This window comes from Solea senegalensis, linkage group LG18, assembly GCF_019176455.1.
Source record: "Solea senegalensis isolate Sse05_10M linkage group LG18, IFAPA_SoseM_1, whole genome shotgun sequence".
In the NCBI taxonomy this organism is placed as follows: domain Eukaryota; kingdom Metazoa; phylum Chordata; class Actinopteri; order Pleuronectiformes; family Soleidae; genus Solea; species Solea senegalensis.
The window spans coordinates 14648176-14674990 of record NC_058041.1 but is presented as its reverse complement, the minus strand read 5'-3'; the positions used below and the strand labels follow the sequence as shown (position 1 = coordinate 14674990).

Genomic DNA, 26815 nt, shown 5'->3' with positions numbered 1-26815 from the left:
GATGTAAAGAACACTTTGGGTTCATGTTATTTATTATGTCTGTTTCAGCGGTAATTTGTCAAAATGTTCCTCGCGTTCAGAACCTTTCTGCTACCATTACATTTGTTTCTGCTGCTATTATTTGGTCATTTCTTTCCACTGAATATGAATGGCGCACTTGTCTTGCCTCAGTGACCAAAAAAGGCTAATAAACAACAGCAAAGCAAAAACAAAAATTGGAAGTACAGTAAATTATTTTGCAGCCTTCTGCAGGTCCAGTTTGGAACATAACAGGGTACAAATTGAATATACTATACATAAATATGCTTTGTTTGTCTAAGTGTATAAATTGGAATATGCCTTTGATATGTAGTTTTGGCAAGGCCGCCGTCTACAGTATCTACAGCGGCCTGAATGCCGGCTAGAGTGTACCTTTCATGTTTTAAAGTGGGGGCTTACTATGTCAACAAGGAGTCTTTCCATAGGAGTCCTCCAATCTGCACTCTTGCCATTAGATGTCACTAATTCTTTGACAATGGACTTTTACAGCAGAGCCAGTCATCGTGACAAACTATATCAGAGCAATTAAACACAAACATAAGTCAAAAAGTAGTGCGATGAAAAGTCCTCCCCGCAGACTGTGGCCTTTTATTGTGACTTGTGCAATGCACATCTGTGCAATAATCATGCTGATTAATCAGCATCTTGGTGTGCCTCACCTGCCAGGTTGATGGATTATCTTAGCAAAGGTGAAAATGAAGAAAAAATAAATAAATATAGCTACAACCCGAAATGCTCGCACAGACGTGAGTCTTCCCGTTTCCTTTCTAATTGACAATTACAGAATGCCGCCACCTGCTGATCTGAGGTCTGGTCTGAATGTGTTCCGTGCATGCATTTTTGCAAAATAATCCGAAACAGAGTTACCCTGTGTTCTCTGAAGCCTTCTTTAACTCCTACAAGAATGGGACTAGAATTCAAGTAGAGCTTATATGCCTTATTCTGGAGTTCTAGGTAATATCCGCCACAAAATGCTTCATTGTTATTATTATATCTGGACAATAATTGAATACTTACTGTTATAGTACAGTGAAGGTAATGTGGCAATACAGTTAACATGATACTGTTATTAATAAAGGGTGTTGTCAAAAGGCTTTTGCAATAGCATCATATGTTTACTTGTGCATGTGTAAATGTCAAATTATGGCCTTGTGGAAGCGTTGTCTTCCGCTTTACACGCTCGGAGATTAAAGTGACCATGAATGTCAGCAGCAGTGGTCGCTGCAGTTCGCTGTCATTTCCTGCACGTACTAATCCCCTGAGCCGCTCTCTAATAAGCCTCTGTTTACTTGTTGTGTTTGCTATTCAAAGAATTGTATCTTCCGCCTGGACTTGAGAGTTTGCTCCTCGCAGCTCTGTGCTGTTGCTTCTGCTGCTAATGTGCCTAAAAACTGCCCAAAGTCTAAAAATGGACAAAAAGAAAGTTTGAGCATTTCACACTGCGGCATTCGCCACCTTTGTCTCCTCAAGGAGAAGTCTTTTGCAGTAATTTGAAAACAAACATCCAGTCAGTAAAATATATTTGCCTGTGGCGTTCGCTGAGTGTGACATATTAAGAGGAGGCGCCATTGTTGTTTGGAGGAACGGGAGGGGACCGCATTGTATTCATCCCCAAATGGCTCTGAGCAAACTTCTTTGATGAATATGTCTGTTAGGGAACGTCAGGCTCTGGAGAGAACCACTTTCTGAGAACACAACCATCACTCATGCGCAGCATTTCTGTCCATCACGTTTAATGTTTTCATACGTCCTTTGATGGAGGCTGCAGAGGAGAATGGAGGAGAGGAATTTTGGGGGGAGCGATACGTTTTAGTGGGATTTTAACGGCTCTCATGCGACAGGAGGAGTCATCACCATCAATCAGTTGCTCCTGCATCAAATATTCAAGTCCTTTTTTTGGGGGGAGCCATTTTAAAGACGCTCGATTACTTTTATTAGCGCTACTCACGATATATGCATTGTATGTACAGTTAAATTATACTATGAGAAAAAGCTTGCTGTTATGGAAATCAGGCTTCACCTGTGGGGAACGAGGTCACTCCTGCACAGGCACCAGCACTGAACACACACACACAAACACAGGCTGCTTCATTCTGCCATACACTCATGCATATAAACACAGCAGGTGGTGTGGTGTTAAACAGGCCGTGATTTGGCTAGAATTAGACAGCAGACACTCCTGTATGGCCGGTGGGAGGGGGGTTTAACAGGATTTCACTGATTGAGCATTGTGGACCAGTGCTGCCGCTCCCTGTGCATTACCAGTGCCGCCGTGACAAATCTGGGTAATTACAAATACAACGCAGTATGTGTTTGGCACCGCTGCTTCAGGGTAACAAACCTGTCGCCTGCATATGTGCCTATCATGAACTAGATGTATCTTAGCCGCCTGCAACTCAAAGATAAAACCGATGTTGCAATGTAACTGTATCTGTGCTTTACTTTGTTATTTATATTAGTTGGTAATGGTCTGTATTTATATTGTGTCTTGCTCAAGGACACATATAGACTAGCAGAGCCAGGTATTGAACCCTCCTTACTTTTTTAATACTTTTACTTCTACCACCATTTTATATCAGAAAATTACTTTTGATACTTAAGTACAGTACATGTCATACATTTTAAGACTTAAAATGTAGACTTAAGACTTAAGTAACGTTATAAAAAGTGACTTCAACTTCTACCAAAGTCATTTTCCGGTAAAGATACTTGTACTTCTACTCAAGTATCCCTTGAAGGTACTTCATACAAGACTGAATAAAACATGGTTCTTCCACAAGGACCTTTAGCCTTCATCTCCTCCCGCTTCACTTACTGTAATACCATCATCTCATCTGTTTGCCAAGGAGCCGTCTCTCATTTTCAAACTGTACAGAATGCAGCAGCCATGCAGACTCCTCAGCAAACACTAGTCATAGCTCCCATCCTTGCCCCAGCCTACATCCATACTACACCTCAGAACCACCTTTAAAACTAAATGCGGTGCCGCTTTTGCAGAAAGAGCTTTGTGACAATTGAACAACCCTCGTTTCGTTTCCGTCAGAGCTGCAGAGTCACTACACACTACTGTACGTCAGGAAAGCTTTACAGGCCAGCATATTTTGTGACATTGTTTTAAAAAGTGCTAAATGAAATCTGTGACATTTAAGTCCCAATGACTTCAAAATCAATATCAAACATGGTTTGTGTCACCTGCACACCTGTACACAACCTAATAATACCAAAAGAGCTGCCGTTCCAACCTTCTTATTAGATTTTAGAGATTATGCCCTCAAATCAGTTTGGAGATAGTTGATGACTCATCTTGTGGTCGGGGGACGCTACATCCAATAAAGCTACGTGTGATTCTTCCTGTGCTGCATTCAGGTGCGTCAGCTCCGGTTTAACCATTCATTCTCAGATTCAGGGTTTGTAGCTGTGTTATCATGTGGCATCGTAGCCCATTCAGCACTATTGGCTCTAAATGCCATTTAATATGTCGAGAAGACCCTCCCTCACAGCTTGTTTAACCCAAAATGTGCGAAAGCTACTTGCACTTTGAAAGCCGTGTCATAAGGACTCAGTGCTTCTCACAAACTTCTTGTCATGTTCGCCTCCCACTGCTCGTTCCCCCCTTAATCTTTTTAAAACTGTCACATTATCACTGTTGTGTTGCTTTTCCTCTCCCTCTTGTCAAGTATCGCTGACGACAAGCTCGCCCGAGTGGGAGGCCCAGGCGCAACCTTTTGCTTGTTTCTGCATGTGTCTGCATGATTGGATCATGTCCGTGTCTCTCTGCTGAGAGTGAGCAGTCTGAAAAAAGGCATGTAATCCCGTTCCCACTGCTCCATTGAGAGCGGCGGGTGTTTGCGGGTGTGTGGAGCGGCGCGTGTTTCTGCTCCATTTTCTGGAGTTGCTTGGAGTTGGTCGTGCCAGAGAGAATGTGCTGCAACTTGTGAGAAAGAGAGAGAGAGAGAGAGAGAATGGCGAGGTAAGGCAGCTGTCCCCAAGATATGCTTGGCTATACTGAGCAAAATGGGGTGACAAAGGGAATGTGCCTAATGGAAGAGGAAGCCAAGCTCATCAGTGCTTTGCTTTGTCTGTACGAAGCACAGTTAGTGGGATTTATAATTGGGATTAACCGTTGTACCCCTGGTGAGTTTTTCCAAGCTAGTTATCATTAAAGTAATCCAATTAGTCCCTTCATTGTGTTTACAAATGTGTCTCTGAATGTCTCAATGCAGGTGTACATAATGCCGACTCAATTATTTGGTTAAGTCCCTGTTCCTGGCGGTAACCTTTTATTATTATTATTATTGTTTAACTTGGGATTACCCACGCGCTCGTGGGCATTAATGCGATGGAATTATGATGTTTTAAATGAAAGTTTAGTTGTTTTCAATGCTGCTTTGTTGACCCTTCCATCGTCCCGCAAACGTAATAATATTTTTTGTGGATTTACCGAAAATCTTTTTCTTGGGAGGACAACCAAACATATTTTTTTTCGTTTTTGTTTTAGGAACACCAGAGGTTTGCGTGCCTCAGTTGCAAAAGCCCGGTGTTTGTTGCACCAGCCGTACCGCATTAGCCACTGTTGATTTGGTGTCTGCAATCATGCTTCGCCCGTGCACCTCGGTGAAATTAGAGAGCGCAGATGAAACACATTTGCTACCTACGGAGAGCTTAAAAGAGTCAATCAGTGGAAATGAAAGGCCTTTCCACAGGTTACTAGCTGTTGTGAATCAGTCGGTGTTAATACTCTGCCACTGTGACGGTAATAGGAATATAAATAAAGTATCTCGTCACTATAACCTAATTGCATTCTAAATAAAGAGCAGCATCAAAGCTGTTTGCGGGCATCTTAATTTTAGACTTGCAACATTTATGCAAACATGAAAACTCACTCGCAGTTATATCCCAGCTCGCAGTTGTGTTCTTAATCCGGCAGCTAAAGCTAAAGGAAGCGGTAAATAAAAGGGTAAACAAACTGTCAGGGTTTGATCAAGGTAATTTCACATCAAGATTACAATAGCCTAAACATTTTGTTACTCTGAAGTCATACCTTTATTTAAAATCATGTGCAATAGAACCATTGCTTTTCAGATGTAAAGAGATAACAGAAGCTCTTATCGCCACCCGTCTCTGTAGTTTTGGTTGGCTTTGTGATTTAAAGGAACAGAGTTGGATCCTTTCAATTTCACATTATCCCCGACATGTTGCTTTTGTCTGCTTCATGTCTTCTTTAGAGTTCTTGTGTAGGTGGCAGGGACGCTTTAAGGGGGGGCCCCCCAGAAACCCTTAAAGGAACCCTACTAGGGTTGTATTTTCCTTCACTGATTGAGTTGAATGAGTTAATAAACAACACTTGCTATCATTAACAAAAGTGATAAAGGAAACACATGTTATCTAGTCAATGCTTCATTGGTTACACTCTTAACAGCCATGAATCAACTAACAGTTAATCACTAACATCCCTAAATTGAAACAAACTTGCAGCATTAAGCCTCGTTCTGTGATTTTTCAATTATGGGGTGTGTGCAGAATGGTGTTTTCCCTAAATTGCTGTTGACGAATATAATCACTAGAGCCATGTTACTGCAGTGGCCTTGGTACAGTAGGTTTTTGTTCCTCCTCCCATGCTGAATCATCCTGCTTTATGTTGCGTTCGCTATTGTCTGCGTTTATTTGTGTTGTCTAATTTCCTGTCTGCATTTGTGTTCTGTGAATTGACGGAAAGCAACATCTGAATAATTCAAACATATTGGCTTAAAGAGAGTTATGCAGGCCAACAAAATAAACAGTACAGCTTGATATGAAATGAGAGGGATATATTTTTTTTTATCATCACACAATGACTATTTCCATATCAGACCCCTGTAAATAATAGCCATAATCCCTCAGTTGTACTTGTAAGAACACATGGGACTAACCATTAGCAATATACAGTAGATAATGACTAAAATGTTAATGTGCCTGGCGTGACACAGCAGATGTTTGTGATAATTGCCATAAATAGACAACTATTTAGTGTATTTATAGTAGAGTGTACGACAGAATATAAACCACAACAGCGCATGCAGTGCAGTTGAAAACTCAGAAAGAACATTTTAATTAACACAAAAAATGCCACTATTATTAACAGGTATGTTAATGAAGTTGACTTCATGCAAAATACTGTATATTTCAGTGAGTCAGACCTTCATCACACTCTTCATTAGAGTGATTTTACAACTTCATACAAAATCTAAATTGGTGCGATAAAAACACAACAGCCAAAGCATGTGAAATAATAATATACATTCTCGTACAAATGACTTGTTCCTTGAAATTTCAAATTATCTCTCTTAATTGGTAAACAGCTTTCACAGCGATCCCCGAGAAAAATCACTGCTGAGCCCATTTGATCTCCTTCCAAGCGATCCTGGCTCCAACGCTAATGAGAGACACAAGCAGGTATTGATCTTCTCGGTGCTTTTGCTGTAATTGTAATGTAACTTATTTAACTCATCTGCACTATTAGAAATGGCTGCTGGTTGGAAGAGGCATAGAACAACTGGAAAAACTGAGGCTCACGTGACTGTGCACAATTACAGGGATGAACTCCAAACTGAAATCATTCTTTTATGATTATTCAACAAATCTAATGACAATTATGTCGATTCATCTAATGACTACCCCACAACTACATAAGGTGTCATCGTGTATCACAGACACTATGGAAACAGGGCAGTTGGGCGAGGAATTCTGGGATATTTCTTTGTGTTATTCGCTTCAGCTGCGGAGAGGGAAGTGAAAGCTTTGGTGCTTCGAACCACTCATCCATGTCCAACACAGTTGGTCACAGAACTATTATGAAACTTTTTTCACTGCAGAACTTCAGAGTGACAATATTTTGGACAGCAAAGCAAAATTTGACTTGAGGGAGTCAAGGAAAGAGACAGAGTTGGCTCAATGAACCCCCCACAGTTCCTCATGCCCCAAAGTGCCTGAACCACTCCCTTGGTGAATTGTGTGAGTGTGTACCTCCACAAACTGTGATGAAAATAAATCTAAGCATTAGTGTGGTACATAATGTGACCACTTCTTCTTCAAAAGATAGTTAGGGGTTGTGTCTCCTGCACACGAACCAGCTTGTTCTTTGTCTAATTGTCGTCTTGTCTATTCTGTAATGTCTTTTCTGACTTTGTGTCACTCCCGGAACACGTCCACTCGGCAGCTCTTGATTCTTTGGTGCCTCCGTCATTAGAGTTCAAATGTGTTATTCTGCGACTTCAGTGTTTGAAGTTCTTCGCTCGGATGTACCTAAGTGGCACAGACTTGCTAAATGAGGCAGCAGTAGACCAGCAGCTCCTGCCTTCCCTCGGCTAAGAATGCCGATGTTCTCTGTGAAATTTGGTGCAGGAGAGTAATTGGTTCACAAACTTAACTTTGGAGTCAGAAAAGTGGGACAAAATGGTGAACAGTTTCTTGAAATAATCTGTCTTCGATTTTATTAGATGAGCCTTTTGTTGAAGGATTAAAATCCATTTTCCCCGTGTGTTTTTGCTGCCATGGTTCCATTAAGTGAGTGAGCCTTCATCTCTCAGGCTGGTTCTTGGACTATATTTCATTACCTCATGCAACCACACTACACAAAATCTAAGGTGGACAGCTGATGTCACCAACTTGGACAAACCTGACCTTAAAATTACAGTGTGCTATGGATTTCTAGTGACACACACTAAATCAAGGACTTGGGGGTGAAACAGCACCATTTTGTGTGATGCACACACAACAGCATGGAATCTAACTCTATAGGTCTGCCTGAAAACTGCAGCGCTAAAGCCTTTCAGGAACACCGTCTGTGTGTGTCATACAATGCAAGGCAGTGCTCACTAAGCTGACATCCCTCCTCCTTCAAAAATCTAAAGCAGGACTGTGCTTGGTTGTTTTTTTTTCGCATATCAATAGAATCACCAGATGAGGTGGTGCAGGAGCTAATCGCATCTTCTCCCCAGTGAGCATCCCAGTCAATTTTTATACTAGCTCCATTAATCCCTCTCCCTTTTGATGTTGTCTGCTGTTTCTATCGAATCAATCAAATATACGACGGAAATCTGCTCCCCCTTTTACCTTCATCTTGGCCCCTCTGAGCCGACACGTAACTAGTTGCCATCCCACCAAAAATGGGTAAATAGTAACAGTGGGTGCTCAGACGAGCCACACCGCTGTGTTCATGTATGCCCTCAGTGGCTCCATATGCCAAGAGCGCTGCCAAGGCAGTGGACAGGCAAGCTCAGTGACTGCCAGTCTGCAGATGCAGGAGCCGTCCGCTCATGCATATTAAACCCACACCACCTGCTCGTCGTACATCACACCCTGCATTCTTGGTCACAGGAATTTTAATCAACTGCGCCGACAGGAAGCTCTGCTCCACGCAGTTGAATCATTCAACTCCTCTGCTCTTGGTTCGGCTCCTGCTGAGACAGGGATGCATGTCAGGGTTGCATCTCTGCAGCGGCGTGCGGTCGCACGGATGTAACGTATTGCAATGAGGCAGAAGAAGGGGAGAAAAAGAAGGACAGAACTTTAAAAAATGAAGATATATATATCCAGTGGTGTTTGGTTATGTTTGCATGCTGCCCACTCCCCTCCTCTTGTCCTCTCAGGTATATACTGTATTATTAAAAATCAGAGAGACGGCAACCAAGAAGCCGGTGATCACAAAATATATTATATTTTTTTATTTGATTTGTATTCAAATAAATATACTTCCCCTACGTGACAGAACATTTCAAAAACATTCTTGCTCTTGACCCACACATGTCTAGTTTCTTTTTTACTGGGGACATTTTGATAAAATTAATGAATAATTGATAAAAAAAAATCCCTAAAAGATGACAAAAAAACTTTTAATGGATTCTTCTCCCTGACTTAATCCACTGCCCTCAAGTCATTTTACTGTTGAAATCTGGAGGAAAATGAAAGGGCAAGGTCAGCTGAACATTTGAAAAATAACATCCATGATTTCCGACTGTAGGAAATTGCACAGTGTGGTCGAGGCAAATTAGGTTTCCCGACTTTTTTTTTTTCCTTCTTGTCTTTGTCTTATCTCTCATCAGAGACGAGTGCTGCAGAAAACGTGCTGTGTATTCCAAGCTATTTCCAATTCAAATATTGTTGGCAGGCTTAAACCGGGAGCAGGGTAAATGCTCATGGAAGGGAGATAAAAACAAAATGCTGGATTTTTTTTCTTGATCATTATGGTGACATGAAAATGCTGATTCTTATAAGTGGCAATGCATGTTACATGTTTCCACATTTATTTTTATTTTGTTTTTTTTGTCTTATGTCAGCTCAGATGCTCCAGTAAGTAAATGAAGATGCAATCAGGTGCTCATTCAGCTGCAATTTCCAGCCTCTCCTCCGGATTCCTCTGGCAAACCGTGAACGTCTAGAGCCCCTGGGGGTTCTTTTTATTTACTTTTTTTTTTTTTTTTTGCCATCGTTTTAAATATAGTCTTAAACACGAAAAGAGGCAGATGGAAACAGTCGCTGCCAAGACAAACCGAGTGTGGCATCAGCCGTGTGGTAACAGTGAGACACACATTAAGCCAAATATGTCACGTTTGATGAAATGTGTGCTGGCACCGCTCGTGGATTGTTATGAAGAACAAAGGAACTTTGCATGGAAATAAATATTTTGATGGCGATGTGCTGCGCGCATGTACACTCGGATACGCGAGTGTCAAAGATTGCAGTCAATCATTGTTGTCGTCATGTTATTGTTACTCATTTGGTTGTGATTGTGTTTATTGAAAGGTTTCCGGTGTGTCAACATTTATGGGAACTGCAGTGGTCTTCACAAACCACAAAGGATGTCATTTATCTTTGTGTCGAAAGCTTCCACTTGGTTCAAGTAGAAAATCTTTTTATTTATTTACTTATTTATTTAAAGGGATTATACATTATCATGAATTATCATGGGATAACACGACAGTTACCTTTAAAGATTACCCTGACCAAAATAAATGGGATTCACAGTATAAGGGGAAATTGAGAATATGCTTTAACCTCTTCAAATGGCTACCTGACATCACTTCACGTGACGTTGTTGTGAAAAGAAAAGTTTATTGAGAGAATATTTTGAAGAGAAAATCTATTTTAATGTTAATTTGCGTTAGCGTATTCATTTCGTTGCACTGTGAGCGTTCACGTGGGTAATGCCAAATGTTGCATGGCCGATGTTTTTACAGGGATGCATGATAAAAAAAACTAGTCAATTTTGATGACATTAGCTATACATCACCTTTTATATTTGATTTTGATGCACTTTCACTTTTACAAAAATGTCTAGTACGGATCTATGATTTTCCCCCCTGACACGGCCTTTTTGTAAACAGTGATACATTATTGATTATTTGGCCTCTGCTTGAACAAAACTGCAGCATATGTATGTACAGTGTATTTCAGCGTAACACCAGGAAGGCTCTCACTTGTGTCCGCTGTAATCCAAGTCTCAACTTCATTTTGCCATTGCTCTGGCAAAAGCACTAAAGCCGTGGAGCTCATTAAATATGCATTTGATAGATTCAAATTTATCTCTCCAGTTGCTGGTTATTCTCCGTTATCTGCTCTGTAAGTAATGATAATAATGATATTAAAGTGCGTCAGCCTCTGTTGATTATGAGACAGGGGCACTCTTTAAGTTTGTTCATGCCTGTCTGCTGCACATCACAGCGCTAATGTGCTCTGGAGCACATGCTGCCGCGCTAATAAACATCCTCTGCCCTGACAAAGTTATTCAGAAAAACGGAGCCACCGAATAAAAATACATACCAAACACAGTAGGCACCACGCAGTGCAGCAAATCACGTTTGTTTCATTTCTTAAACCATAAGCAGTAACATAGTTGTATCCCTCCTGGTGGTTTATTATGATAATTACACCACAAATTACAATCGATGAATCAGGATAAATTGTCTGTCGAGTTCCATATGATTGCAAATGGGTTGCGAAGACAAATGAGCGCGAGCGGGAGAAATTGCATCGCCTAATAATACTCTTCTGTGTGTGTGAGTGTTCACGTAAACCTCATTACTGATTCTGCTCTTAAACAGTGAGTCTATAACGTGTGACAGATTACATTTTGACCTTGATTGCCGGATAATGCAGGCACGGGAGGATGTGTGGGTTGCAAGAAGGAGAAGAAGAAGAAGAAAAAAAACAACTTCTGCCACTTGTCACAGCCTCACTGCCACGAAAGCCATTTTAAAGGCTGTGAGCATTGTGGCTTCATCACTGTCACTGACAGAGTGATGTGGAAGTGGGGTGTCAAATTATCTTTGGAAGCCCCAAAGGCAAAAAAACCAACACATCACTGTACTGATAATTACCTGACAGTATTCATGCTAATGCATCCTTTTAACTGGAATACTACTTTGTCTGTGTCTGATATTTGTATAATGTTGTTCAGTTGCAGTGTGATTCCAGTGCTCTTAAAGCTACAGTATATGGTCCACCCTCTTAACCCCACAGAGCCTGAAGCCGGTGTTGTTTTCGTCGACGATGACAAAATGATTCCGTTGACGCCCCCTTTTTTTTCATGACGATGACGAGACGGTGAAATGTTAGTGGGTAGTTTGTCAGACTTGCTTATTGGGGCCACACGGTTGGTGTAGCACTCCTGCCTTTGCAGCAAGAAGACCCGGGTTTGAGCCCTGGTTGGTTCTGCATGGAGTTTGCATGTTCTCCCCGTGTGTGTGTGGGTTCTCTCCGGGTTCTCCGGCTTCCTCCCACAGTCCAAAAACATGCAATATGGGGATTAGGTGAATTGGACACTATAAATTGACCATAGGAGTGAGTGCGAGAGTGAATGGTTGTTTGTTGTGTGTGTGGCCCTGCGATGGACTGGTGAACTGTCCAGGGTGTACCTCGCCTATCGTCCTATGGCAGCTGAGATTGGCACAGCCCCCCCCGCGATGATGGATGGATGGACATTTCTGCTTATTGTGCGCGTAATCTGTCAATTAAAACCTAAAAATTCCTTGGTTCCTTGGTTTCAAGACGGGTCAGGTGGATAGCGACGGCGCCGCCGACTCCTGGCGCCCCATTTCGCTCCCCACCCTGGTGACGTGACGCGGTTTGGGCGCACTGAAATGTGCGGTGGAGGAAATTTAATTTTCACACTCTATGTGTGACACTCTTGTATGATGAAGTAGGCGTCAATTCATGAAAAAAAACTTGAAAATTAAGAGGTTGAGATTAAAGGTTTCTGCCCAACAGCAATCTCCAATACTTATTGACATAAATTAATTTTTTTACAGATTATACTTATTTTTTTCTTATTTTTTAAACTAAAACTGGACTAAAACCTTTCTGAGTTTTCGTCGACTAAAACTATCACATATAGAAATGACTGAAATGTGACTAAAACTAACAAGTATTTTAGTCCAAAAGCCAAAAACAACACTGCCTGAAACATCCAATAATTGCAAGAGAAACTTAAATAAAAGTTAAATTGTTCAGGTTGTGTACACATATTCTTCAGTGCCTCCTAAGCAGTGTGCACCCCCTGCTGGCCCCTCACACTGAGAACAAGTACAGGACAGGAATGCTGACACTCAATGAAAACATGGCGGCCAGCAAGGGCATGAGGGAAACCTAACAAAAGGCCACAGTTTATTGACAGAAATTGAATACTGCAGCCATATTTATGTTTATAGAAGCACGTTATCACTTCAAGATAAAAATCATGTGAAAGCTTTCACATGTGCTGTAGGCAAGGGCATTGCTTTATACTAACGCCGACCACCTTGCCTTGATGGCGGCCTGAATAGACAAACCTGTGTTTCGTGTTTGAGGCAGAAGCTCCACTTCACCACAAAGACAGATCATGTGTTTATGGATATGTGAAAGCAGAGGAGTGCTCACTCCTCCGTGTCACAGGGAAACTACGGTGGATGTCACTAATTCTTACACACTGGACCTTGAACGGTATGTTCACCACTTTATCTTGCTGTTCGACAGCTTTCTCCACAGAGCACCTAGGCCAACTTGGCTCTGGTCGAACAAATATATCCAGTAGTAGTTTGACTCCCAGTTGCGTTACCTTGGTGTGTGACTTTGATACGATTTAGTAGTTTAAAATTGAGTTCTACTTCTAGTTTTTTTTAACGTATAATGTGCTCTTTTGCACAGGAGCCATTTTAACCTGGTCACAGTAGGAAAAGCACACATGTAGTATTAATGGTGGCATTTTCTTGGGTTGATGCTGGTCCACTGTCACACTTTCCTGACTTAGATGAGCTGACCAACGCCAGTGTTAATGTGTTCTTTAACACCTGCGCTTTTCCTGCAAAAAACATGTCAAAATGGCTGCTGTGCAAAGGGTCCATTAGAAGCTTTTTCACACTCACAGACCCCAGCTTTTTTTTTTTTGTTAAGGAGTAAACAAAACGTGTTAAATTGTTGTCTTCTTCCTGCAGAAGACTGGAGTGCTGAGTTGGTGTGTTTTTTTTTCCCCACACCCAAGTAACAGTTCCACTCGAAATTACATACGGCCTCACATGGCAGCACCAGCGCCTCCAATATTTGTACAACGTCTTCTATCGGTGATGCAGCTTGTGTCTGACAGTGCAGACATAGTGCACCTCCAATGGTAGCACAGTGCACATCAGAAAACAAACAAGCTGAGCCTCCTGATAGAGCACATGCAGCACAGGCAGTTTGGACCAACAGTGCAGTCTCTTGGCTGCAAAACACTACGTTGCGTCGGTTGAAATTTCATGGCCACTTATTTTATGATGTGTTTTGGAGATGCTTTGGGAAAAGGAGGGGTTTGGAACTGCAGGGACTCACTTGCGTGAGCGCTGATCAGCCAAAGTTTAATCAAGATTCAGCTGCCACGGGGTCAGGAGATAATGTGGATAATTAATACTTTTCATCAGGGGTTGAAGTGTTCCCCTAAGGTTTAATGCATACGTGATGTCTTTTGGGGCCTCTTCTTTATTAACCTGCTGCTTTGGGCCTACCTTTGTGAACATATTTGAAACCATTTTTAGTTCATTTAATCGAGACGCTATAAGATGATGATGACTATGCGCAAAGGTGTTGCTGTGACCGAGACAAAAAACTCCTGAACACACCCTGCAATGATGTTATCTCCCGGATGAACCATCAGAAAAAATGTTTGCAGTAGAGGCCGATACAATAAGGATAGTCTGAAGCATGAACAATCTGATAACCCATTAATCGAATGATAGCCCCTTCTCCTCGTTCCCCAAGGAAAGGGATAATGAATATCAGTCAATAGTCATGATACTCTAATAAAATTAGCTATAACAATAGTCCTTACAATATTAACAGATAAAAAGTGAACAATGTATGAAGAATGGAAGTTATGATGTTAAAAACGGAGCATATTTTGATACTTCTCCAATGACCTAATGACTACTTAATTGGGTGTGCATCCATCAGAAGTGATGGAATTTACAAGGTTCCTCAAACACTTCAGCAAGCAGGTCAGGTTAATGGGCTGCATGTGTGGTTGCAGAAGTAATACAATTTGCAGGGTTCATTGAATGCACCTCTAAACTCAAAACATTGTGGACTCTGTGCACTGTGCGTTATTCACACGACCTCTCGTGTGCCGGGTCTTTTGTGGATCCAGCAGTGTTTCATCTCACGGAGCCTTTAAATAGTTGTTTTTGTGATTAATCATCAGGAGAAAGTCACGCACACACACAGCAGAAGTGCCCTTTAAACGAACAAATATAGCCACTGACCCATTAATTGTGCTACCAGCCAGTGGCAGCCATGGCTGCGGAGCCATCTCCAGCCAGAGTCCACTGATACCAATAGCAATGAAAATGCCCTATTGGAGGTGATTAATTGGCTGAAATTGTTAATCTGTCGACCTCTGCTTTGCAACTGCACACTTCGATGGAAAAAAAAATGACACTTCTATGGAAAATAATTAGACAATTAATGTACTATGTTGTAGCTTGGGGCTTCAAAGCCACCACCGCTGAGCAAGGATTGAAGGGCAAATGGAGTAACTGTGACAAATGCCCTATCGAACGCCTATCACTGGGCTGTCACGGCAACCAAGGCTGCTTGGTCTTTAGCCCAGCTCACAGGCAGCAACTGCCACCTTTAACCAAGTGCTCTGTGGGTCACCTACTATTTGTATGTGTCAGGTCAGGGACAGAAAGGTCTCCCAAGGCTTGTCGTCTCAATAAACATGCAAGACACGGGGGTACAAGATTGCATGTGTGTGTTTGACAAACAGGCCTCACAAGGTTACACCATATGTATCAAATGGCCTGCAGCTTTATACGTATTGACCGGGACTGTGTGTTTGTAAGTATTATGTCAGGTTGCAACAACATCTCCTTGAATTTTGTTTAATTCTATATCCCACTGTTGCATAATTTGCCCACAATCTTTCAAGGCCCTGCATTCATACTTACAGGCTCATTGCATTTTTGTTTCACTTTGAATATCAACGTATGCTGCTTGGTTCTCTGTGAAGGAAACAGTGTACCATGTCTTGCCATGTGTTCTGCTGTAGATTTCGAAAATGACGTGATTCGTTTCATACCTGTTCATTTGGGCATGTCGAGCAGTATAATGATTCAGTGAGCTGCACCCTTAAAGTGCATCAGTGTAAAAGTGACAACACTCCGAATTGTCCGCGCACGCTTGTTTTTGAAAAGACAAAAGAGAAACGGAGCTACATTAAATGTGTCAAATGACGTTTTCATTGGCTAGTTGGAGAGTTGATATGAATTTAGTCTTCTAAAATGAGGTCATAGTATCACTTTATACACATGTCATATTATTGACCAAAGAATCAATATCGAATTGTGTTTTTTTCTGAAACTATACGTTTTCCCTCTCAGTAGTTACCCTAGTGATAACTCAGGTTATCAGTAAGTGTTTAAAAAAAAACAGATTTAATTGCCTCCATTTTGCCCTTTGTGACATAACTTTAACCTTTGAAAGATTAGACCAATTGATCTGTTTTAATAGACCTCCCCTACAACTATATATTGTGTAGTATTGAGTACTGCGAGTAGCTTTGTGGTGGAGCTCAGTAACCTAATCAAGCAATCTGGTGTGGCCTTCACATTTACAGTAGAAGGCCAAATGAAACTTTCAGAAGCACTTACACATTTGAAGTGCCTCGGAAAGTTTGAATTCCTCATTTGCAAACATATTTCACGATTTGTATCTTATAAAACCGCGTTAATAGTGAGAGAGTGCCGCGGAACTCCTATCAACAGGTGCCATTGTACGTGGATGTGCTTTTGAGTTTTGTCAAGGCCGTTTGGCGGTTTTGTCCACATTCACTGGAATATATTTCTCTGAATATGGCTCTGTCCTAACAGACAGCAGTGCATGCTGGGTAAGCAATCAGCAGGCTCTCTCAGAACTCTCCCTTTACGAAGTAAGGCTGCCTTTGATGTGTGCTGCAGTAAACACAGGCAGTTCTCTCTCGACCAGTGTCTCCTGGGGGATGAGGCTCAGCATCGGAACACTAATGAGCACATTAGAAGGAAGCCATAGAGGGAGAATGCTAGTAGTAAATGGAATTGTCTCTCGTGTTGTCTCTACCAAGGACAGTCTGTCCACAGTAAGTGTATGCGTCTGCGTGCATTCCGCTGCATTCATATAGGCGTCTCTCTACATTTAACTTGCGAGTGCAGATGATCTGCATATGGAGGAAATCAAATACTTTGTCTGGCAAGAGTTTTCCAAACCTCATGAAAGCAGAATGTGACATTTTAAAGTTAGATTGGAAACGTGGCTGCAAAACCCCCTGTAAGATAAACACGACTGCGACCTGAGAGGGGGGGTGTAAAAAGATTAACCGTTGAGGGTAATCAAGCATAAAAAGTGAAAGTGGGACTGTGAAACAGTGGGGACTTATGCCACTCTGGTAATAACAGCGGAGCGTGGTGAATAGAATATTTTCCCACTTGTTACATTCAAGATAATCACAGAATGTGACAAAATTTAAACACAACAAACAAAGCAGGCAATTGCTTGGGGCCCTGTGCTGGGGGAGAGGGGGGGGTACAGCAGATTATGTCGGTCCACGACGACAACAGTTTTTTAAAAAAATAAAAACACTTAATTAGTGTGACTGGCTTTGTAGGTACTGTGCTCCCTAACTCCCTAATGATGCCCTGTGCCTCTCGCTCGCTGCCGTATGCTTCGTAATTTCAGAATAACAACATGTAAATCATGAAATGCATTAATGTGTCAAGGAAAAAAACAAAACAAACAATACTATCAGACATGACTGAGGGAGCATTTGTGTATGCACAGCTAATTTGTCTTTTCAGTCATGCTCCAACCTGTTTGCAGGTGTCTTGCTTCACTATTACTTCACCCAGAATCATGTAAACCTGTTTCAAAATGGTTTGAATCTAACATACATTTGTGTATATATATAAAAAAAACAGTTTTAAGAATGAATGTATACATTAATATACATGTGTGTGTGTGCTGTGTACATTTAAGCTTAAAAGCTATTCCGCGATAACAACTGGGAGGAAGCCCCAGCCTCGCTATTCCTCTCAGATGACTTTGATCTCTTAAAGCATCATCTGAATCTGTGATCCCCAGCCACTGGATTCCTTGAAAGTTACCAGGGGAATTGGCAATCTGGATTGCCTTTGTGCAGCGGGGAGAATGGGGGACGTGGAAATGATTTCAAAGAGTCCAGGGCGAATCACTCTTCCAGTGTAGCTTCCATTTATTAGCACATTTCCCACCATGCTTGGAGGGGTTGTATTTTATAAAAAAGAAAAAAAAGAAAAGAACGTGTTGAAAAATGAGCCTTATGGCAAATTGTATGGCATGTTTGTCATAATTAGTCCTGACACTACATCTTAATAATGACTAAAAAGCAAGGACATGTCATTTATTAGCTATTTCCTCAATAATGAAGATGAAGATTAAGTCAAGTTTGATCGGTTTTCACCGCTGCTTTGATACAAAAACAAACTGCAGGAGCGGTTCATTGATAGTCGCCACATGACAACACAAAGTATTATATCAAAACTTCGAAGCCCACATCATCACCATTCTTCTCCATCACATTCAAGAAGCTGATTAATTACTGTCTGAACTTCTGGCAGGGGAATATCGTAGCATTTTGATCCGTATCTCTTTGACAGGTGCTTACTTCACTCCAGGTTTTATTTTCTCCATCGTGATGAAAATGGAACCCATAAGAAATTGACAGGCTGTATTGCTCAAGGCCAAACATAATGTATCTGAGGATGACTTCTCTCTTGATGTAGCCAAAGGGGCTAAAATAATGGAGGTAATCCTAAAGAAATACGACTTAAGAAGTACTTTGCAGAATTACATGCAGAATTCTAATATTAAAGTGTTTTATTCCATTAATTACTACTATCAGACATTGTTTTAAGGTTCCTTTGCAGTTGTTGCCACCAGAAAGGACCTGTATGCAGAGTAGTTGTTGTACCACAGTCAACAGGAGTGCCTCGTCACCCTGAGCTGCTCTGTGATTGGTCAAATCCTCATGTGACGCTACGTATGTGCAGTATTTCACTGTGAGGCTGTACACTGAGCCCAGAGCACGTGTGAAAGTGCCGTTCTCTCTCACACATCACTCGATTTACATTATACTGAAAGGTTCAAGGACTTATTGAGAAATAGTGATTGATAACTTGAACCTAACCTGGAAATCTGGAGTACCCTTACCTGAACATTCACATCAGGCTCCGTCACTGTGGTTATGAAGAATAGAACCAGTAAAATGTCCGCATGAGAATGTGCCTCAGAGTTTTGTGGGATCTTTGTCCCTGATGACAAAAAAAATATATGGAGACGTCAACCATCATCATCGATTGCCAAAGTGCTGTGTCATCGCCTGCTACGGTGACCTTGTGCTGTTCGCATTCCACCCTTCTGCTCTGTCAACAACATGTGACAAATTAACTCATCGTGCACTTGAACCGTTTCCCAGGGAGACGGGACAGAACGGAGCTAATACAGATCAGCTAAAGCTTTCCTTAGCTCCTTTTTTTGGGTCAGAGAAAAAACAGTACATTTAGTAAGTTTTTGAAAAACTTGAGCACAGATAAGATTACTTCATACGGGTACTAAAAAGGTGTTTGGTATCTGCGTGACCTTGGCTTTTCTAATGTCAATTTATCAACGGTTTTGCTTACAGCACAAAATCCATTTTCCACTATTGTCAGAAAAGCTCTGCCTCAGAACCACTGACCTGAAATAGCAGGACGTGGTCTTTGTACGTGTCACGTGTAGTTTTCCACATGTGGTCACTGCTGCCGTCCGAACAAAAGCTATGAGGGACTTTCAACAATTATTTCCATGGACGTTCCGACCACGGGGGGGGCGGTGTGTTCTATTTTCTATTATTAAAGTTGCATTTTTGAAATAGATAGACCTTTTGAACAACCCACTGTGGGGAATTTTGTGGAATTAATATGACAAGATGTCATGCAGTGTGTTTTTGAAGCCTAGAAAGTGAACGAGTCAACTTGGGTTTAAGTCCTACTTTGCTATGCGGCGCACGCGCACTGATCAAAACATGAGCGCGAGAGGCCATCAAAAAGCAAAGCATGCAACAGATGCCGTCTGGAGGAGTGTCTCCTGTTAAAGACATATTTTTAGATGCATCCGGAGATCTGGAGTGAGCAGCAACACTTAGCGTCAAATTTCATGAACTGTCACAGTTACGTCTCAATTGGCCCCGGTGACGCCACACATCTTTTTTTTTTTTTTCCGTTGTCCCCTCTAATCTCTCATCATCTCCTGGGCCTTACATCAAGAGCCCCAGATTTATCGATCGATGACCATAAACAAAACACGGATTGAAGTGGATGAAGGGGGAATAAATAACGGATTACTGAGTTGTTGTTGGGTTTTTTTTTTTACTCCGCTGCACGGGATTGGTCGATTTAGAGCCTCGACTGAAAAAGGCGAGTAGCCAGGATATACAGCAGATCGGGGCAACAAAGACTTGACACAAAAGGATGATAGGAATAGGCCTAGAAGAATAAGGCGTGTGTGTGCAGTTGTGTGCATGTGTGTAATATGAGCGGATGAAAGCAGAATCGGACGTGTAATCCAATTGTATCAGCAAGGTATTGGGCGTAAAACCAGTCAATCCAATTTCCAATGCTCCACTACATGATGGAGTGAGAGCGCTGCGGAGTCGTAATTTATGTGTGCTGTACTGTATGCATACGTGTGTGTGTGTGTGTGCGCATGAGTGGGTGATTGTGATTGAGCGCCCGCATACATTAGCGTGCGCTTGCACATGCTATAGCACACATTACTGGTGTGTTGCTGTGGCCACATGCCTGACAGCTGTGCATATTTCACTCTGGGTGGAGAAGCCTGCATTGCAGTGCTTGTACATGGCAGCCATGCTGCTTGATGTGAAAGCAGCGCAGACTAAATGAAGAGAATTAAAGCTGCATCGCCGGGCTCGTCTGTGTTCTGCCTCCCGAGTAGTGTAACATCGTTGTCGTCATGTTTTATTTGTTTACTGTAGGAAATCACCGAGGAGTTGTGCTCACAACATCAGGGCGACAGGGGAAACCATCTATATGAATACCTTTTACACTTTAACCCCTGTTAACTGTCACTAAGACACACGCAGCCCTCAGACTTTGTGGTCACATGACGGTGCTTTCTTTACGACACGTTGCATGTGCTCATTGAAGCATTTACATCATATTCATCCGTTTACCAACCATATTGGTTCATCCCCAGTTCAGAATAATAACACTAAAGCCTACAATTGTCATTCCAGGGCTGCAGCTCTCAATTATTTTCATCAACGATCACTCTGTTGATCATTTTCTCGATGAATCCAGCAGTTGTTTGGTCCGTAAAGTGTCCGGGAAGTGTGTTTATGATGGAGCTGCTGTCTGCAATCGCCATCATTTGGTTTGAGTCATTTTCTTGTTCATCGCTGCCATTAACGTCCCTCTCCCTCCTCCCTACGTCACTTCATGAACATGTTTTGGTGTGGGTGGTGGAGGTTGGGAGGGGTGCATGTGCAGAGAGGTCTGGACTTACTGTCAAGAGGCTGGGACTGAGAAGACCCACGTCACCGAGCAAACACTCTCGACCGCTGCCAGAATATAGAGCTGCTTAACAAAGATTTGACCTAAAGCAGAGGTTCTCAAAGTAATTGAGGGTCTGCAACATTTATTAGCGAGAAATTATAAAATAGTGCCTGACTGTGCATGACAAGTGCTACTGAAGAGATATTCAGACTTTTGGGAGCTTTCATGACTGAAGCGTGACTGGCCTGGGGGGGAAAAAAAAGAGAAAAAACATTTGTCCATTAGTATGCATGGTGTGGCAGCAATGACAGGCTCAAAGAGAGTGGTTACTGCATAGATAAAATCTGTCAACCTTAAGAATATTGCTCCACACTTTAGGCTGCATTGGCTGTCACTTGCAGTGTCCAAAGGCATGGAACCAGAACCAGAATTGTTCTGTTCTGAAGGGGTTCTTGCCCCAAAAAAAAGTTTGATAACTCCAGAACTTCAGTGACTTCACTGACAACACCTTTGCTGATATAATAGAAGTGTAATATCAGATATTATAAATATGGTTATTCAGTGTGTTATCCTTTGTTTTTTTGTTTTCGTTTTATCGTGCATGTTTGTTCCGAATAGATCAAGACAACAATTCCCATGATCCCACGCTGCTACCTGATGTCGACATATTCGGGGGTTGTGTTTTTGTTTTCCCTGAGAGGCCACCAGTGGATTTAATATAAAACGAGACAATTCGTATGATTTAATTGTTTGAACCAAAACTGTTGGCAATGAATCCACTAGTCCGTTAATAATTGTTGCGGCCCTATTGCAGTCAATTACATGTTTTACATCATTAGTTCCCTTTCTTTTTGGCAACAGCGAGGGGCCACAAATCTTGAGGAAGAAAATGCTAATTTCTGTCGGTCCTTAATGAAGAGAGCTGTTCCAAGGGCGACCCTGCCTTCAGCCCACACAAATCAACAAGAAATGAATCCTCCTCTCTCAGTCTGAGGGGAGTGGTCAAATTAGTACAGAAAAATAAATCACTGTTGGAAAAGCTGCAGCCCTAATTGCCCAGAGATGAATGAAATGAGGGAATGTTCCTGTGTGATTTGACTCTGATTTAAGCTGCAGAATGTCAATGCGAGTTTTTTTGTTGTTGTTGTTGTTGTTTTTGTAACTAAATCTCACTCCTGTTGTCTGCAGCAGTGGCCCCCACACTCCCTAGTCCACGTTCGGAGGTTTTCAAGCCATGTGTGGAAGACAAGGACCTGGCCTTTTGTCTAAACGAGGGAGAATGCTCCATCATCGAAACCGTGGCTGGGGTTCATAGACACTGCAGGTAAGTGTGTGTGTGTGTGTGTGTGTGTGTGTGTGAGGCATTCAGTTTCTGTCTCAGCACAGACATTTCCTCTCTTTGCCCTTCCCGCTCTAATCACTAACCTTGGGGTCATTTTCCTCGGAGCACAGCCTGCGGTTTGAACAATGAAACATGGAGAAGATCGTTGTGCAAATGCATCTAAAAATGCACTGGAGGTCCAGAGATTCAATGGACGCTCACTTGACCGTAAATGTTTTTGTGTGATGTCTGAGTGTGAGAGAGAGAGAGATCGCAGCGTGCCACGCTCAAAATAACAAGACTCGCGGTGATCACATTTGAATATCCTCCTTCGCCCACAGACATTTGACATCGTAGCGGCGTAGACAGATCACTTTCCCAGTGGCCACCACAGTCAGCTGACTCCTGCTCTCATTCCTCTCGCCATCATTATTTCCTCTGACGGATAACATTTTCCAGGCTTGTGTCTTTTTGAGCTCATCATCATCTGTGACAGCTGTGACTTTTCTTCTTTTTTTTCCCACGCTTGATTTCTGCAGCAAAGGCGTCGGAACAAGCTGAGAACTCGTTTTTACCCGTTGTCACAGATTTATATCTTCTGTGGCAGCGGAACATGTGGTTGAAGTGGACTAACGAATCCCTAACTAAGACTGATGGACTCTTAGTCAAAGTGGATCAGATGACTGACTCTGATTCAAATTTTGAATTTTGAATTTGAATTTCCTTGGGCTTTGGATCTGTAGTCGTTCTGCATACCTTTGGCTGGTTTATGTTATTTTGTAGTATGCATCATGTCACTTCCTGCCTCATTAACCACACCTGTTCCTCACAGTATGTCTCATTATCTCACCGTCCCTAATGTGTCCTACAGACTGGGCGATTTCATTTTTGTATGAAATCAGAGCTTTCAGATTGGCATGTTGTGTTTTTTATGATGATTAGACTTTAATTCCAATTATTGGTGTCAACGTAAACATAGCTATTGTCTGCTGCAGCAACTCTACATTAAACAATTTCACCGGTATCCCACATACCAGCATTATTTTAGGTTTTGCCGCGTTGATCGGTCAGTACATGTTGGTTAGTCAGTACACGTGTGTCATAGAAGCACCGCTTCGGTCCTTCTTTTGGCGGTAGCAGTCTCCACGGCAACCACAGTGTCGTTTTTTTGGTGTTCGGTGCCGTGACCTTCAAACATATTGTCACTGTCACGTCGTTACTAGACATTTTTCAGCGGCGTGCAGTGAGTCCAGTGACCCACCTGTTGTATCATTCTGTGCTCGTGAATGGAAGGACACATTCATCAAGTACTTTTTAGAACGAGCCAGAGCGCTGAGACACAATCCAGTTCCATATCTATGGTCACACTCTTTCCTTTTGTTCCCTGTTTCTTTTCTGTTATCAGAAATGTGTGTGTAGTTTAGTAGCTTGGCCTTGGTTTTTTTTGGACATTTGAGTTCTCATCGCTTTGTATCATCCATTACATAAGCATGACCCGAAGCATTACGCCTTTACTTTCTGAAGCCGTATATTCAGAATAAAATATTATATTAGGTTTTAAACAGTGTTCAGATCAAGAGAGAACTCTCAGTGGAAGTGTTTGCTGTGAAAAAAAAATTGTTTTATAGCAGTGAAGACAAAAACTCTGCATCTATAATCACCCAAACCAGTAACCCAGGGATCAGAGATGCCTTGGCCACAGCAGATTCTCTTAACTGCTCCACCAAACTTAACAAAGGGAAGGAAGTATTTCCATGCAGAGACACGAACGATGCACATGAGGAGCAAGTGATCAAAATCTGTCTGACGACCGTTAAAAGAAGTATGAAATGTAGTTTTATATGACCTCTTTGGGTATGAGGTGCATGTTAATGTTAGGTGTGAAGAAAAAAGAAAAATGCTCTCACAAGTATTGTCTTTGATCATTCTTAAGCAGCTGAATTTTTTCATCTTTTACTTTTTTTTCCCCCCCTCTTCTTCACTTTTTTGTTACACCCTCAGGCAGTCACTGAAACTCCAACTGGCCGACAGCGTTAATACAGCAACCTTCTATTAATATGCCCTTGATGTACTAAAAGACATCATATAATGTGGCGGACGTAATTAAAATGCTTAAACAGTTACAAATCCAATCACAAGCTCTTTTAATGGCTTTGATAACTAATTTACCAACATTACCCGGCTTATGCTGCCACCTATGTGTTATGTTCCCTTATGTTGCATTTATTATAGAGGGCAAGTAAACTCTGTCTGGATATCAGTCAAAGCAGGAAGTACAGCATCATTTTATTCAATATTAGTATGCGGCCTTTAACTATGATTACTCTGAGAGCCAACAGTGTGTACAGGAATAACAACATTCACATGAAAAAGCATGCTGGGGGGCATTCGTATGACTAATGCGTACATGGCGTGGTGTTTTGCTAATGTATCTACATACAGTACGTGAGTCATTCATTTGTGTGTACAAGCTTTGGCATCTCTGTGCTCCTGCGATGTCTGCGCGATCCACTGTTTCACTCGGTGAATCCGGAATGTCCTTGTAATAAAGAGCGCCGTCGGTGTCTTTCCGTGATGGATGGATGGCAAAGAAAGACAAGTAGAAGAAAACAAGGCTGTATAATTCCAATAATTCAAACAAAAAGTTGCGGAATCATTTTAAACTCACTGACGACACGTCATAAGTCATAAGATCCACAACTCTGGGTTATTTTCATTCAACTCAAAATGACTAACGACATTACATCTACATCTTTCACTTCCTTTGATAATATAATGATATATAATTTGACATCAGGACAGCTAAGCATCACCAAGAGACCCTGAAGACAAATACCCTGTGGGCTGTAATTAGTGATAGTTGAATGAGTGCATACTGTAGGACAGAGTGGAGGTTTCTAACCTAAAGGCACCATGTAGTGATTTCCCTTTAGCTGAGTGCCTGTTGTGTGAAAGAATGATTACAGGCTTGTGAATTCGTCTGCTGGAAGGTGGTTTCTTTTGCCTGAGATTTGAGAAAAAGAACATGATCATTTGACTCAAGAAATGCCACCTTAATGTCATTGCTGCTCCCTGAAACGCCACATGTGCATGGAGATTTTTGAAAATGACAGTCATCACAAAAGTGAGTTGTGTTAGGCGGAAAGTGATTTGAAATAACACGGTTTAACTTACGGTTCATGGAGTGAAGGACGTTTCCTGGAGAGGAACTGGAATAATTTACATGCATTTTTAGATAGATCATTTCTTTCTTTCTTATACTTTATGAATCCCTTGTGTAAATCCTTTCTCTGCATTTCACCCATCCTCTACCAGGAACCTTCCTAGAATTGGGAGCAATGGGGGTTGGGTACCTTGCTCAGGGGTACCCCAGCCCTTTGACCTGGTGGAGACTCACACCGGCAACCCTCCGGTTACAAGCCAAGTTCCCTTTCCACTTGGCCATGAGATTGAAAAAAAAATAATAAATAAATAAAATAAATAAATGATGTGGTGATCAGTGTTAATAAATAAATACAGGAGGGCTAATTAGTATAAAAAAACAATACTATTCTGGTTGTATAATGACAATACAGATCCTTTCCTTCCTAATCTGTCCTGAGGATGGATTGTGGCCACATGGGTCCTTAAACCACTTCTGAATCTTTGTTTTTTTGTGAACGGATTTGAGGACAATCACTCAGGATGTTAGTACCAGGTTTGGATGGGGTCTATCCCTCTTTCCAGCTTGTGAAATGTGCAGACTTTCTGGGTGGTTTAACCAGCCTTTTGCTTACCCTTTATCTTAGATATCTCATGCCGAGCAGGTAATGTACAGTCACCTCGTGTTTGCTGAAAACGGCGCCCCCCACTGTTTGATTTGTTGGGGGATTCAACCCTATCAGACCACTGTCACACCAGAACAAGGAGAGGCAAGTAGCTGTAGCGTTGCTCCTATTCCGTTGCTATGTTCACACTGCACTGTACACAGTCTTATCTTCGGGGGGGTTTTTTTTGCTGTCAGAGAAGTTGTACATTGACACAAAGCCCTGATAGTCTCCATTCACATTACTGGATACAGCTAAAACTAAAAAAAAAAGATGTGTGTTTCCGCTCATGGGAGCAGGAGATACTGCTGTTGATCAATCATGCCCTCAGGCAATAGCACATCAGTGTCGCCATGACAGCCACTGCTCATCTCCTGTCTCCTCCTGTCAGTGGAGAGGAGAGGGAGGAAAGTAAAGGTTTAAAGATCGCTGCTGGCTTTTGACGTCATCCTCTCCTCCAAGCCACAATGCAAAGAGCATAACAGATGGATGGATGTTTTCCTACATGACACGAGTAAAGATGACAGAACATGCCTTAAAACAGTTGAATCACTGGATACTTCTTGAATTTGGGTATCAATTTATTTTTTCCACCGACTCGCCTC

General features: G+C 41.9%; 1 protein-coding gene across 1 annotated transcript in view; it reads left to right on the top strand.

The window, feature by feature from the left end:
• nrg3b (neuregulin 3b) overlaps window positions 1-26815 on the top strand; it is a 251334-nt gene that overhangs the window by 91358 nt on the left and 133161 nt on the right. The window contains exon 2 of the mRNA XM_044014049.1: window positions 22272-22407. Within this exon, the coding sequence (XP_043869984.1) occupies window positions 22272-22407 (136 nt within the window). The remainder of the gene's footprint in view (window positions 1-22271; window positions 22408-26815) is intronic.